This window comes from Vollenhovia emeryi, unplaced genomic scaffold (assembly GCF_000949405.1).
Source record: "Vollenhovia emeryi isolate VEMERY1.0 unplaced genomic scaffold, V.emery_V1.0 DF939861.1, whole genome shotgun sequence".
Classification (NCBI taxonomy): domain Eukaryota; kingdom Metazoa; phylum Arthropoda; class Insecta; order Hymenoptera; family Formicidae; genus Vollenhovia; species Vollenhovia emeryi.
In genome coordinates, this window is record NW_011966505.1 from 1 (window position 1) to 13,425 (window position 13,425).

General features: G+C 49.5%; 2 protein-coding genes across 2 annotated transcripts; one reads left to right on the forward strand and one right to left on the reverse strand.

Moving 5' to 3' along the window:
- Positions 1–3,766: 3,766 nt before the first annotated feature.
- On the forward strand, positions 3,767–4,213 carry LOC105556660. Its single transcript, XM_012003754.1, has one exon. It carries the CDS (start codon positions 3,767–3,769, stop codon positions 4,211–4,213), a length of 447 nt encoding a protein of 148 aa, XP_011859144.1.
- Positions 4,214–9,099: 4,886 nt separating this feature from the next.
- On the reverse strand, positions 9,100–10,600 carry LOC105556659. Its single transcript, XM_012003753.1, has one exon. The coding sequence runs from the start codon at positions 9,957–9,959 to the stop codon at positions 9,102–9,104; it is 858 nt and encodes a 285-aa protein (XP_011859143.1). The 5' UTR covers positions 9,960–10,600; the 3' UTR covers positions 9,100–9,101.
- Positions 10,601–13,425: the final 2,825 nt, after the last annotated feature.

The following is a 13,425-nucleotide window of genomic DNA, read 5'->3' on the forward strand; positions in this document are numbered from 1 at the left end:
ACCGGAAAATCGCCCCCCCCGTCCCCCCCCCCGAGCTCTGGTGAGAAAAGCCCCATCAGCCCCGGCAAGGGGGGACCCACCCCGACCCCCAGTGCCCACGCGGACAACAGTCCGCGGGACACCGGAGGTCGTCCTCGAAACCATGAGGCATGGTTCCGGGGACACGCCGCGGGTCCACGGTGCCCCTCCGGACAACAGTCCGTGGGACACCGCTTCCCCGCCCTCCCCGGCCGGTTTCCCGGCTTGGCCACTCCTTGGCCATGTGGGCTCTTAGTCGGCGGGCCCTCCGGAGAACATCCGGAGTGCCCGCCTTAAGCCCCCTCACCACGACAAGGTGGCCCACGCGAGGGGGCCAGTGTATGGCCTGGCCGAACATCGGCCGAGCAGGATGGGGAAGCGATGTCCCATGGACATTCTGGCGGAAGGGCATCGTGGACCCATACTTTTGAGTGGAAGGCCTCGTTGTGCCTTTGGGTTGGAAAAGGTGTTAAATCACCAGGGCGTACCGTGTACGCATGGGTAGGCACAACGAGGCGTGGCCCCGGGGCCGTCGGAACTTATTTCCGGTTCGGGGCTCGGGGTCGAGAGGACGCGGACGTGTCGTCGGGGCCGCTCGGACGTATTCCGAGGCGGGGCTCGGCGGCGCGGGGCCCTCCGGAGTCGCTGGGACGTTTCCCAGGTCGGGGTCCGGAGGGTCGCTGGCGGGGGACTGTCGTGGTCCCGGGCAGTGTCCCGGACCCGGCAGTCTGCTCGGACGAGGGGGACAGGGGAGCCGCTCGGACTTATTCCGAGGCGGGGTCTCACTGTCCCCCGTTGCCGGGGGGCCCGCGCGATAGCCCACGTGTCCTAGCGCGGACCACCCCAGGGCGGTAGACGCCATCACGCTGGTCGCCGCGGCGGGTCGGGGTGAAGGGGGGAGGGCTTCCCCTGACACTTCCGTCCGTCCGTGGGGCCGCCCGCTTTGGCAAGCACGCGCAAGGTGTCCGCGAGGTCGGAGGCGCGGAACCCCTGAAAACCCCCACGCACTGAGCGTGGGGGCGAGTAGTGGGCTGGAGCCCAGTGGCGGGGTGCGGTATCCCCCCGTCCTGTGGCATATGCCGACTCCCCCGGGGGAACTCGGGGGCCCGGGCTGCGGCCGGCGTCCGTGGTCATGTCTCGCGGTCGGTCGCGGCTCGGTGGGGGTACACCCCGGTCGGCGGAGCCTTGCGCGGAGTGGGGATGGACAAAAAATGGACACTAACAACCATTTTTCAGGTGTGGAGGGAGGAAAGGAGGAGGGGGCGGGCGCGCAACCGCGGACATACGCGGTGGTCGCGCAGGGAGCGCAGGGTGGCGGGACAGGTGACCAACAGCCTGGAACCTCAGGAGAGCCATCCGGCCCCACGATAGTGAGCATAGAGAGCGCTCACATAGACGAGGAAAAACTGCGGGGCATAAGATCCGGCCCCAAAAGTTTTAAGATTAAGCAGAGGCGGAAGAGGGATACGCGGCGAACAAGGTCCGATCTCTATGGTCAGGAGTACCTCGTGGAGGAGGAGGAGGAGACGAAGACGGCTCTCGCTGCCAAGATCCGCACGAGGACCAAAGGCCCCCCCCCGAAGAGGACCGGAGACTCCCCCACCCCGACGGATACAAACGACGAGGAGGGGGAGACGACATCGGTGGTGAGCAGCGAAGTCGTCGACGACCCCGACGACTCTGCTCGCGTGGTGGACCCCGAGGGGGACGAGTGGCTCCGACGAAAGCGTCAAATCCCACTTGTCCCGCTCGGGGGCCACCAAAAGGAGTAGGAGTAGCCGAAGGGGGAGAGGCGCGAAGCAGGCGCGCCCCCGAGGCGACTCCAGCGAGGAGGAGAATCTCCTCCACGAAAAAAAGGACGGGAGGGGCAGGCCCGTCACAACGGGGGAGGGCGTCGAGGCGGCCGCCCTTAGGAGGGCCAACAAGATAACGCCTTAACGCCCCGAAGAGGAAATCGCGCGATGTGCAGAGGGTCCTCCAGGGGGACTACCACCCCCAGAACTACGAGGGCGCCAGTAGGCAGAAGAAGGTGACGGAGTTGGAGGAACAAATCCCCCAACTCCCCACCCGCGATCTTGTTGCAAAGGTCATGGACATCAGCAACAAGATCGACGGGGCGGCCAAGGTTAGTACAAACCTAAAAGGCACCCTTGCTGGCATTATACGGGACGGGGCCCTGTATACCAGGGTCGTCGTGGATGCCCTCTCCATGAGGGCTTTAGCAGGGGCGAGCGAGAGGGAGGAGCGGATGAGGGAGGAGATAGCCTTCCTCAAGGCTCAGGTCGCTGGCCTCATGGGCGAAAAGGAGGAGCGGGGCCGGATGAGGATGCCGCCCCCCCCCCGACCCTCCACTGGTGGGACGGCACGCCATCCCGCCGGAGGAGGGGGTAAGGGAGGAGGAAATGCCGGAGGTGGGCAATGACAGCCTGCCGATGGATCTCCTCCCCCCGGAAAAATAGCGGATCCTCCGCCCCCGGAGAAAAGGACCTGGGAGGTTGTCACACCGAGAGACACCTCCCGGGCCTCGACGTCGGGGGCTGGGAAGACGCGGGCGGGGAAGAGGGAGAGGTCCGCCTCGAGGAGGCGGGCCAATCCCTCGACCCCCGGGAAGAGCTCCCCTCTGCCATCCCCCCAAGCCCCGCAGAAAGCGGGGAAACCCCTGCCAGGAAAGGCGGAGGTGATTACGGGGGAGATGGTAGAGAGAAGAATAAAGGAGGCCGTCGATCGATCTCATAAAGAGATCGCCCGGCAGCTCCAAGAGATGAGGGAGATGATCCGCGCCTTGGCCGGTGGCGGGGCCCGTAATAGCGTTCCCGCGGCGGGCTCCTCCATCCCTCAAAGGGGTGGGGGGGCGCCGCGGGGGGCCGCCCGGTTCCCGGGGCCGTCCAGCAGGGCGGATCAGGGGGGACAAGAGACCCTCCGGGGAAGGTCGCGAACGCTGCGGGAGGGGGGCAGAAGAAGAAGAAGAAGAAGGCTCCCCTCGCGACAAACGCAGGAGATAGAGGAAATGGGTCCCTCTAACAAAGGGAACCCCAGGCCTTCCCAGCCCGCCGCGGGCGTTGAGTCGTACACGGTGGTGGCTGGGAAGAAAAGTAGGGCCGCTGGGAAAAAGGCAGCAAAGGAAGCCTCCAAGACGGCTACCCCCGGAGCCCCGGTAAAGGGGCAAACCGGGGGGGGGCGCCCAAAAAGGCCCCTAGGCGACGACTCCCGCGTACATCGGCCGTCGTGGTCACGCGACCCGACGGCGAATATCGCGAGACTCTTGCCAAGTTACGGCAAGAAATTAAGTTGGAGGACCTTGGCATCGGGGGCCAGATCAATATAAGATCAGGGGCCACCGGTGCCAAGGTCATTGAAGTGTCCGGGGAGGACCACGCCGATAAGGCTGATTTGCTCGCAGAGCATATCAGGCGGGTCCTCCCTGGCGATGAGACGCGGGTGGACAGGCCAAGAAAGATGGCCGAAGTCCGCCTGCGCGACCTCGACGATACGCTAAGCGTCGAGGAGGAGAAGGGGTGGGTGGCCAGAGCGGCGGGGTACGGCATCTCCGACAACCAATGTGGAGCGCTGCAGCCGGTGCCCCCCTCCCGGCCGAAGACCGGCCGATGGAGGAAGGGGAGGAGACGGGGGGCGGCGAAATGGGCGAGAGGCCCCAGCCGCAGCGTCAGCCGGCGCGAAAGGAGAAGGCCCCCAGTACAGAGGCCATGGAGATAGAGGCCCCATCGGACGGGAGGGATGAGAACTAGCAATGTCTCGCCCCCCTCGTCCGAATCTAAAAGGATATGGCCTGCTCCAGGCCAACGTGAACCACTCTCCACATGCACAGGATCTGCTCCAACAGAGCATGGTGGAGAGGGGGTTCACGTTGGCGATCGTGGCCGAGCCCCACCGCCCCCCAAGAAGCAGCCCATATTGGGCTGTTGGGCAGGCGGGGGACTCGGTCGCGATCCGATGGCGGTCGGTGCCGGGAGGGCCCAGCACGACCCCCATCGAAAGTGGGGAACGGCACATAGCCGTGCAGTGGGGGCCCATCGTGGTCGTGGGGGTTTATTTGAGGCCCACCAGACGCCTTGCCCCGTTTAAGGGCTGGCTATCGGACTTGGGACAGACGGTCCTGACGCCTCTCTCCTGTCGGCGTATAGACCAATTTGCCTTCTGGACGAGGTCGGTAAGCTGTTCGAGCGTGTGCTCGTGAACCGCCTCGTCCAGCACCTGTCCCAAGTGGGCCCCGACATTAGCGGGGCCCAATATGGGTTCAGGGAGGGCCTGTCCACGATGGACGCGATCAGGCGCGTCCAGGCCCTCTCTGAAGAGGCGACGTCCCAGGGGGGGGGGTGATGTTGGCGGTGTCACTAGACATCTCTAATGCCTTCAACACCCTCCCCTGGGGACGAATCAGGGAGTCGCTCCAACGCCGCGAGGTTCCGTCATATCTCGCCCGCGTCGTGAGCGACTTCCTGAGGGACAGGTGGGTCGAGTATATCGACCAAGGCGGCAGGCGCCGACGGGAGAGATTGCACCGGGGAGTGCCCCAGGGATCGGTTCTCGGACCGTTCTTGTGGAACCTGGGGTACGACTCGGTGCTGCGTGTTCCCCTCCCCCCCGACTGTCACGTCGTCTGCTACGCGGACGACACGCTCGAGACAGCCGGGGGCCGCGAATGGAGGGAGGCCCTCGCCAGGGGGCGAGTGGCAGCGGGAGCGATAGTCGACTCTATCCGCAGCCTGGGCCTCGAGGTGGCACTCGGCAAGACCGAGGTCGTGATGTTCCACGGTAAAAGACGTGGAGCACGCGGCGCGCCGCCCGAGGGACTCACCCTGGCTGTGGGTACGGCCCTCGTCAGGATCGGCCACGAGATGAACTATCTCGGGTTGATCCTCGACGACCGATGGAGCTTGGCGAGCCACCTTGCCAGAGCCGCAAGCAGGGCGGGAGTGAGAGCGGCCAAGCTTGGCCGGCTCCTCCCCAACCTTGGCGGCCCGGACGGCAAGGTGCGTCGGCTGTACGCCAATACGGTTAAGTCCGTGGCGCTCTACGGGGCCCCAGTTTAGGCCCCAAAACTCGCGGCATCGCGGCGCGCGCGCGCTCAGATGGCGCGTGCGTTTCGCCCGATAGCCGCGAGGATCTGTAGGGCGTACCGGACAATGGCGTACAACGCGGCGGCGGTGATCGCTGGTCTCCCCCCGATGGAGTACGCGGAGGAACATAGTAACACGTTCCTCGAAAGCCGCGACTCCGAGGGGAGACCCATAAGATGGTCAGCGACTCACCGTGCTCGGCAGAGACTCCGGCACCGGCGACGCACAGTCGCCATGTGGCGAGAGGCGCTCTTAGCTTCGGGGAACAACACCCCGGGGCTGCGCGTCGTCGGGGCAATCGGGCCCCTCCTTGACCAGTGGGTCGACAGGGGATGGGGTGGGCTGTCTTTCCGGATGACCCAGGTGATGACGGGGCATGGCTGCTTCGGACATTTCCTGGGTCGGATCGAAAAGGAGCAAGACTCCCGCTTCCACCATTGCAGCGCGGCGGACGACACCGCCCAGCACACGCTGGGCGAGTGTCCGGCGTGGGCGGGTGAGCGAGAGACGCTCACCCGCGTGCTCGGGCAGGACCTCTCGCTATCAGCGGTGATTACCGCGATACTGGAAGAGGAGAGGTCCTGGCACGCGTTTGCCTCCTTCTGCGAGAAATTCATCTCGCAGAAGGAGGAAGCGGAGCGGGAGAGAAGGGGCCAGATACCCCACCCTCGCCCGCCACAGCAGCAGCGGCGGCGGCAGCACCGGGCTCGGGGAAGACATCCCCGGGCTCGGCCTGCCCGACCGGTCGCGGGGGATGGGGTGGGAGCTGAGTCAGACGGAGGGAGAGCCGACGGGGAAACGCATGCTCCCCCGGCCTCCCCTCCCATGACGCGGAGCCGGGCGAGAATGTTACTCGCCCGTGCTCCCGCTCCCACTCCACCTCCTACTCCGCCGCCCACACCACCGCCCTGACGGGCGGGAGAGGGGCTGCCCGCAAGCCGCGGGTAAGTCCCCTCCCCTCTTAGTGGGCGGAACACCGCCGAGGCGGTGAGGAGATGGCCCTCCCCCAACGTCAACGGGGGAGGCGGCCTGGGTCTGGCGGGCTGGGATTCCCGTCAGGCCCTGCCTCCACGGAGGCGGGCGGTAGAGGTTGTGATCGCCTCTGCCGCCAGAAGAGTAGTGGACTCCCTCCGCGGGGGGAGTCCCCCCTCCCCCTGCCAATTCCTGGGCGTCCCCCAAGTTACAGCACCGCGTAGATCACCGTGTGGTTTTAGTGCGGTAAGCCCAGCGGCCGCAACGCTAAGCGGTCGCAGCCGATCGTCATTAGGCGGGCAGTCCCACATAACCCGGGCCATTTGTAAACTCCCTTCCCAGAGGGGGGCCCGGGTATCCATAAAGGATTTCCACACGTAAAAAAAAGGAAGAAGCATATCCATAATTTCCTTCAAAAAAGGTTTAGACGTCTTCCGTGATATGGGTCTCAAAGTTGTTAGTAAGGGATCAGACCTTAATAGAAGTCTGTTAATTATGTCCATATTACAAGCTTCTCGAGAACACTTTCTAGAAAATTTTTCTCTATATAAACGGAAGTATTTGTTTCCAGCTTCAGCGGCTTCTTGTGACAAGTGTCCAATAGCTAACAGAGCATTAGCTATAATAGTGGATCCGTGAAGCAAAAGTTTATGTATTTTATGTCCACTTGATATAACTTCTAAAATTACTTTGCATCTGTATATCAGTCGAGAGTCTACACCAGTTATTCGACCTGATAGATCAGGTCCGCAAAAAATCTTCTGCTGGTGTTACCATCATTAGTATTGCCAAATCCAGACTTGGGTACATCGACAATTAATCCCATTTCATTTTTAAATTGTTGTTGAATGTTTTTTTTCCTCTCTTTGACTATATCTTTTTCTTCCGGTAATCTAGCTTGCCATTTCTTCAACGGTAATTTATATGATAAGTGTAATACATTTTCGAAAAATCTTATTCTGGCATGCAAAATGGACAATCCAAATTTCAATGTATCTGATTTTATTTCTTTTGTTTTCGTTAATTTGTTAAACTCTTTAGATGTAGCTCCACATATGTAACATTTCATTGTTGACGTGGTCTGAGTCGCAGCATTGCAGACTTTTGCATCTATCATTGTAAATAGCATAGTGTGTTTTATTAATAAATTACCATATGTTCTTATTATTTCCGTATCTTAGGGGAAGGTGGGGCACATTGTGACAGATTTTGTTTTTCTGCTCCTTCTTTTTGGTGTAAAAGAATATTGAAATTCTTATGAGTTGATTAAGTTCCCCTTTCAACAAGGAACAGTTAGTAATTTTTCCAAATTTTAATCTTTGCAAACAATTGAGAAATAGTTACTGTCACATAGTACCCCATTTGTCACATACTGCCCCACGTATGGGGTAGTATGTGACAGGCATGGGGCAGTATGTGACAGACCAAAGTTGGGAGTTTTAAAGCCGGAAAAAAATCTTTCTAATACATTTCGAATAAATTTGAAGATTTATTATTGCACCTTCAACATTGATACAATATAAAACAAAAAATAAATTTTTTAAGTTGATCTAATGTCAATCTTAATAAAATACATTGAAATAAAATATTAAAACATTAAAATAAATCAAAATAAAATGTTTCTTTAACTTATAAAAACAATCAATAAAATAAAATAAAATTTTAAAACTTTCTTGAATTAAACATAAGTATCAAAAGCTTCTTTGGCTCACTATATTAACCTAAAGTGAGAAGAGAGAAATTAACAGCAAACTCGTATTGGGATTGTTGCCTCTTTGTTCCACTCACAGTAGGTTTTGGTAAAATCATGTGTATGTCAGAAATAGACACACTTTTCAGATCAGGCTTATTCGGCATTACAAATTTATTATAACACTTGACGCTTTGACGAAAGTAGCTTACTTCACGGTCACCATCATCGTCAATTTCTTTTATTATTTTCCCTACATAAAATATGGACTTTGGTTGGCCTTTGCTTTTTCCTTTGTTAACATTTTTAGACAGAAACTTAACCAGCACAAATTCTCCTTCTTCTGGATTCTTTTTCAAAATTTGTTTGTTATCAGGATCAGGCATAGGTAGAATTTCGGCAATCTTTCTACGCTTCACAACTTTCATCGTCTCCACATCATCCGGATCAGAATCATCAAATAATTTTTTTGTTACAGTTTTCACTTTATTGAAACGGACATTCTTTGATGCCTTGATACTCTTCAATTTATTACGAACGGGAGTGTCTGTAGCTATCATTGTTTTCCCTTTTTTACGTCCACCTTTGCTTGTTTTTTTTCTTGGAGCTGCTTTGGGATATGGTGCAATTTCTTCTGGAGTAACAATTATCTTATTTTTCCCATCAACTTTGCTTGTAGTTGGCTGATCTGTCTAAAATTTTAAAAAAGTGTAATTTTGATAAAGGAAACAATAAAAGACGAATTACGAAAACAAAAAATAAAAGAAAATAATATTTACTTCAATTACGTCAAGTGTCTCCTCATGTTCTTGATTCGGAGATGCATTTTCTGGAGGAGGTAGCTCTCTGTCTGTCTCCTTGAAATCAGACAAAAACATAGCATGTACATAGGCACTGCTTTTATATTATGCATACTAAAGAATGAGAGGTAAACGAGACACTGAAACTCACATGTGATAACTTGAAGTCCTTGTCCGTAAAAATTTGGGGATTAAAAGGATAAATTCCACAGGCTTTAAATCCAGATTTAATGTTATCCGGGGTAATTGCAACTTCCATTGCTTCTTTTACTAGAGCAGCAATATTGTAAATTGTTACTGTATGTCCTGGATTCCTTGTCATCCAAGAGCTTAGAGCCTTGTCATAGGCTGTACTAAATGGCCCAAAGCAGGTTCGGTCCAAAGGCTGGCACATGTGAGAAGTATGTGGATGCAGGGTAAGAATCGTTACCCCATTTGCTTTGCACAGATCAATAGCCTCAATAGTGATGTGAGCCTCTAGATTATCCATGATCAAGAGGGATTCATTTTCTTTAGTGCTATTTGTAAGAGCAATGAATCTTTTCAAAACAAGTAAGAAATTGTTTTGTTCCAACCTGATGGAAACGCCAGGCCAAGAGTTCCAGGATAGCCTCCACAAATCATATGATTCACAAACTTTTTTCTTGGAAAAATCATGATTGGAGGGAAAACATTTCCAAGTGCATTTACAATGATGCAAGTGGTAACAAGTGTGCCCCTTTCAGCGCTTGTTTTCACAGACACTCTTCTTTGACCTTTTCTCGCTAAAATTTTGTTCCGGCCTGATTGAACTGTACAAGTTCCTGTCTCGTCCAAATTATAAACCCGCAAACCATTTGCAAAATTTGGATTGCGTTTAATTACTATCTCTAAATTTTCAAAATATTTGCTTACATTATGCTTGTTAAATGCTGAGCTACGACTCAAACTACATGGCTCTGGCTTCCTTAAAGAAATGACTGGATGGCGTTTCTTAAACGCATATAGCCAATCTAAGCCAGCTTTTTGATGTGTTCTCCATGATTCAGGAATTTTCTTATCATTTCTGACAGCAAATTCGTAAGCTATTTGTCTGGCTTTCTCTGAGAAAAGGCCATGGCCAAGTTCAGCACATGTTAAAAAGTATTCAAATAACAATTGCTCCTCTTCTTCAGAAAATATTTGACGTGAATTGTAATGTTGACTTAAATCTGCATTCAATATTAGTTGCTCTGCTTGTATATTCTCACCTTCAACAGGAGATGTTTTCTTGACATATCTTCTAAGTGTTTCAAAGTTAATTTCGTAGATTTCGCCAGCCTTGCGTAAAGACATTTCATTTATTATTACTGCTTTTATGGCTTTTTTCATCTTTTCCCCATCATGGACTCTATTTGTCTTTTTTTGCCTGTGTCGAACCATGCTTAACTTACGGTTATCAGATAATCGGCATGACAAATTGGGACAAACCCAAAAACCTAACCTAACCTAACCTAGCCTAGCCTAGCCTTTTTTCCATATCTCGGACAAGAGGGAGCTACGAGTTATAAAAGTCTGAACACATATCTAAATCACAAATCCCGAATAATCGGTTTTTTTTAAGGGACGTCTGGTAACCTTAGTTTAATAATCAATGATAAAAGAGAAAACAATGGTAAAAGAGCGAATAATTAATTGATAACCAAACATAAGCATGTCACAATGTGCCCCAAGGATTACTGTCACATACTGCCCCAAGCATACCTTTGCCACTTAACTTCAGGTGGACAGTGATACGAGGCTTGCATTAACATGATTATAATCTTAAATAAAACGTTAAACATAATCTTAAAACAGGCCATATATACTTGTGCCATCAAAAGAAATGCATTACCTTGAGAAACAAAACTATAAATTGAAAATCAAATTGCCGATCTGTTCGGATTTTGTTATATTACTCTAGCCGCCCTGATTTTTTTCAGAGACTTCTGAAACTCCGTTAAAGTAACTTTTTTATGACGCCTTTCTTTTGTGTGTGTTAATATTTGGCTGCGCTCGGTGCGTTTTGAGAAAAAGTCGCTGTCACATAGTGCCCCGTGTCTCAATGTGCCCCACCTTCCCCTATAAATTATCAATTTTGTTTTGTACATATTGTATTTCTTCATTTGTAATATCTGCTGATTCTTGAATAAATCTTATTCTGATGGGCCTACAGAAACGAGGTGATGAAGGTGTTGGATTTTACCAGATTATCTTTTTTTCATTCTTGCCGCTAGTAAGTTGCAATGGTACTAAACAACTTTGAAATAAATTAGCATCAGATTCTGAAATATTCTTGAATTTTTGTTTGTATTGTACTTGTGATCCATCGCAACCCCATTTATAAATTAATTCTAAGGTATTTCTATCTTCATTGCTTAAATTTTGTAGAACTTCTTGTAAATACAATGTTAATCGTTCAGCTGTATGATTTAATAAATCTTGAAGATCAATTTCCGCAGACGTAGCTGTAATCCTGTATGACTCGTGAATGGGGTAACAATCTTTTTTTGCTTTTTGTAAAATACTGTAACACGGATAGAATTTTTTATTGCTTGTTCTAACGATTTCATATTGATTTCTTGAAAGATTGGCTTCAACAAACATTGATAAAGGTGATAACTGTGGGCTTTTTGGCACGCTTTTATTAATATATGCTTTCCTATATTTTGTTGCGCGTTTTGGAGATTCTGTAATATCCTGTACTACTTTTGAAGCATTTACATTACCGTCTGCTCGTAACTTCATTTGTGTAGCGAAAGTCAATACTTTGGTATCAAAATTGTTCCTAAGATCCTGTGTCTTTCGTCTCTTGCTGCGTTCACTCGATTCTTCAAAAGACTTCATTGGTCGACCAGTTTGTCTCATTGTAGGTATTTCAATTGTACCTTGAAGCCAGCTGTCATTATTTTTTAAAAAAACCTCTTCTTTCTTATGTGCTGCGAGCCATCTGGCTTTAAACTGTGATTTGATATACGATAATTTGTGTTTCAAATCTTTATGTTTTTCTCGAGACAATTTTGCATTGTTTAATAGATAACTTTCCATAAATTCCAATTTTTTAGTGATATTATTTGCAGTACATTCTTTCATAATATTGTATATTTCTTTTCGTGATAAAATTTTAATATCCGAAGATCCTACAAAAGAAAACTTCAAATAAAAATATTTGACAAAATCTGATTTACATGTAGAAAAACAAAAATAAGTACAATAACTACATCCGCGGTTTTCCGCGGCTAATTCTTTTTGATATTACGTCTGGATAGATTACTCTTGCATTTCATTCAAAAAACATTACAGGGACAGATCCTGAAGTGTAACTAAATTCTTCAAGATTGACATTAAGAATGAAAAAAAAAACACATTATTGAATACTATTTTAAAGATTGCAAATCTACATGAATAATAATACAATTGTAGCAAGAATAGATTAAAACATTTCTACAGACCTTTCTTCGAACAATCCATAACGAAATAATTTGCTCTGCTACTTTCCAGACTTTAAAACGGTTTATGAAAGATTGTATTTCAGAAAGCGCCAGAGACGGATGCATGCAACGTGAACGACATCCAGGTTTCGACTAAGCAAACTGCTATCGTGAACAAAAAAGTACATCGGCCCATTGTTTTGCAGATATTCAACTGTCTCAGACAGTCATTTACGTACACCCAGTACTGTTTTGACGGAATCGACTTTTAGCCAACTTTTTAATACAAATACCCCACTGTGCGTCGTCGCGGGCGCTCTTGCCGTAAGCGCCCGCGACGACGGTGAGCCGCGCCGCTCCTGCCTGCCTCTAGTATCTGGCCCCTCATTCGATATCGTTTCCTCTTTATAATTCAAAAACTAAGCTTCGGAGAAAATTTTGCAAGAGGAAAAATCATTTCAGAATTAAGTTTAGAATACGACATTTTAAGGACAAGTGGTTGTTCTGAATCACCCTGTATAGGACAAATAAAAAGACACCTAAAAACTCGAATTAATGAACACTCGAAAGATATAAAAAAACATGGCGACAACCAATCCGTCGTCAGCAAGCACCGTTCCATGTTCTGCCACGATTTCGATTGGTTGTCTCCACAAGTTCTACATAGAGAAAGCAACACGAGAAGACGAGAGATAGCAGAAATGTTTTACATAAAAAGGATTAACGGCATAATCAATTTACAAAAAGACATCGAAAATCTAAACCCTATATATGACCACATCGTAGACCTAACATAAATACACGCCTTTAATATTTAGACAATTGTTTATCTCTTCGACTTTCACTCGGTCCCGACGATCATCTCGACATTTATAAAAGCCAGTCACGTTCCGTCATCTCTCAAACAGGTTCTCTTTTAAAGTTCGACACTAACATGAGCTTCTCAAGTCAACCGTGACCGAATCCGTTGCATCTAAGTTACACACTAAATTATATTATACCTACTATTTATTACACAAATCTAAGCGCTTAATTCTCACAGGTATTTATAAAAAAAATTTTCTTATCTATTGACGCAACATACACGACTTCGAAATTTATGTATTAACCTAAGTACCTTTAACATTATATAGTTTTTCTCGCTTGAAAAGGACCAAAACGCATGGTCGAAACGTAGCGAGTTTGGAATATTAAAATAGCCAGATACAGTAAAAAAAACTTGAAGTTGTTAATTAACCTTGCCATCCACAATATTTCATCTTTAAATTTGCACAGCTGACTTTTTCTCGGTTATGTTTCTATTGGAACACATATTAAAAGAATGAACCAAAACTTTATAGAAAAAACACAAAATTTTGTTTTAGTCATTGAATTGTATTTCAAATGACATTTGGTTAAGAATTCATTATTTAGAGTATTTAATTCATCATGCTCATTAA

Bases quoted from the DNA above. Each gene is read 5' to 3' on its own strand.
- LOC105556660 (XM_012003754.1), top strand. From the start codon at position 3,767: ATGTCTCGCCCCCCTCGTCCGAATCTAAAAGGATATGGCCTGCTCCAG.
- LOC105556659 (XM_012003753.1), bottom strand. From the start codon at position 9,959: ATGGTTCGACACAGGCAAAAAAAGACAAATAGAGTCCATGATGGGGAA.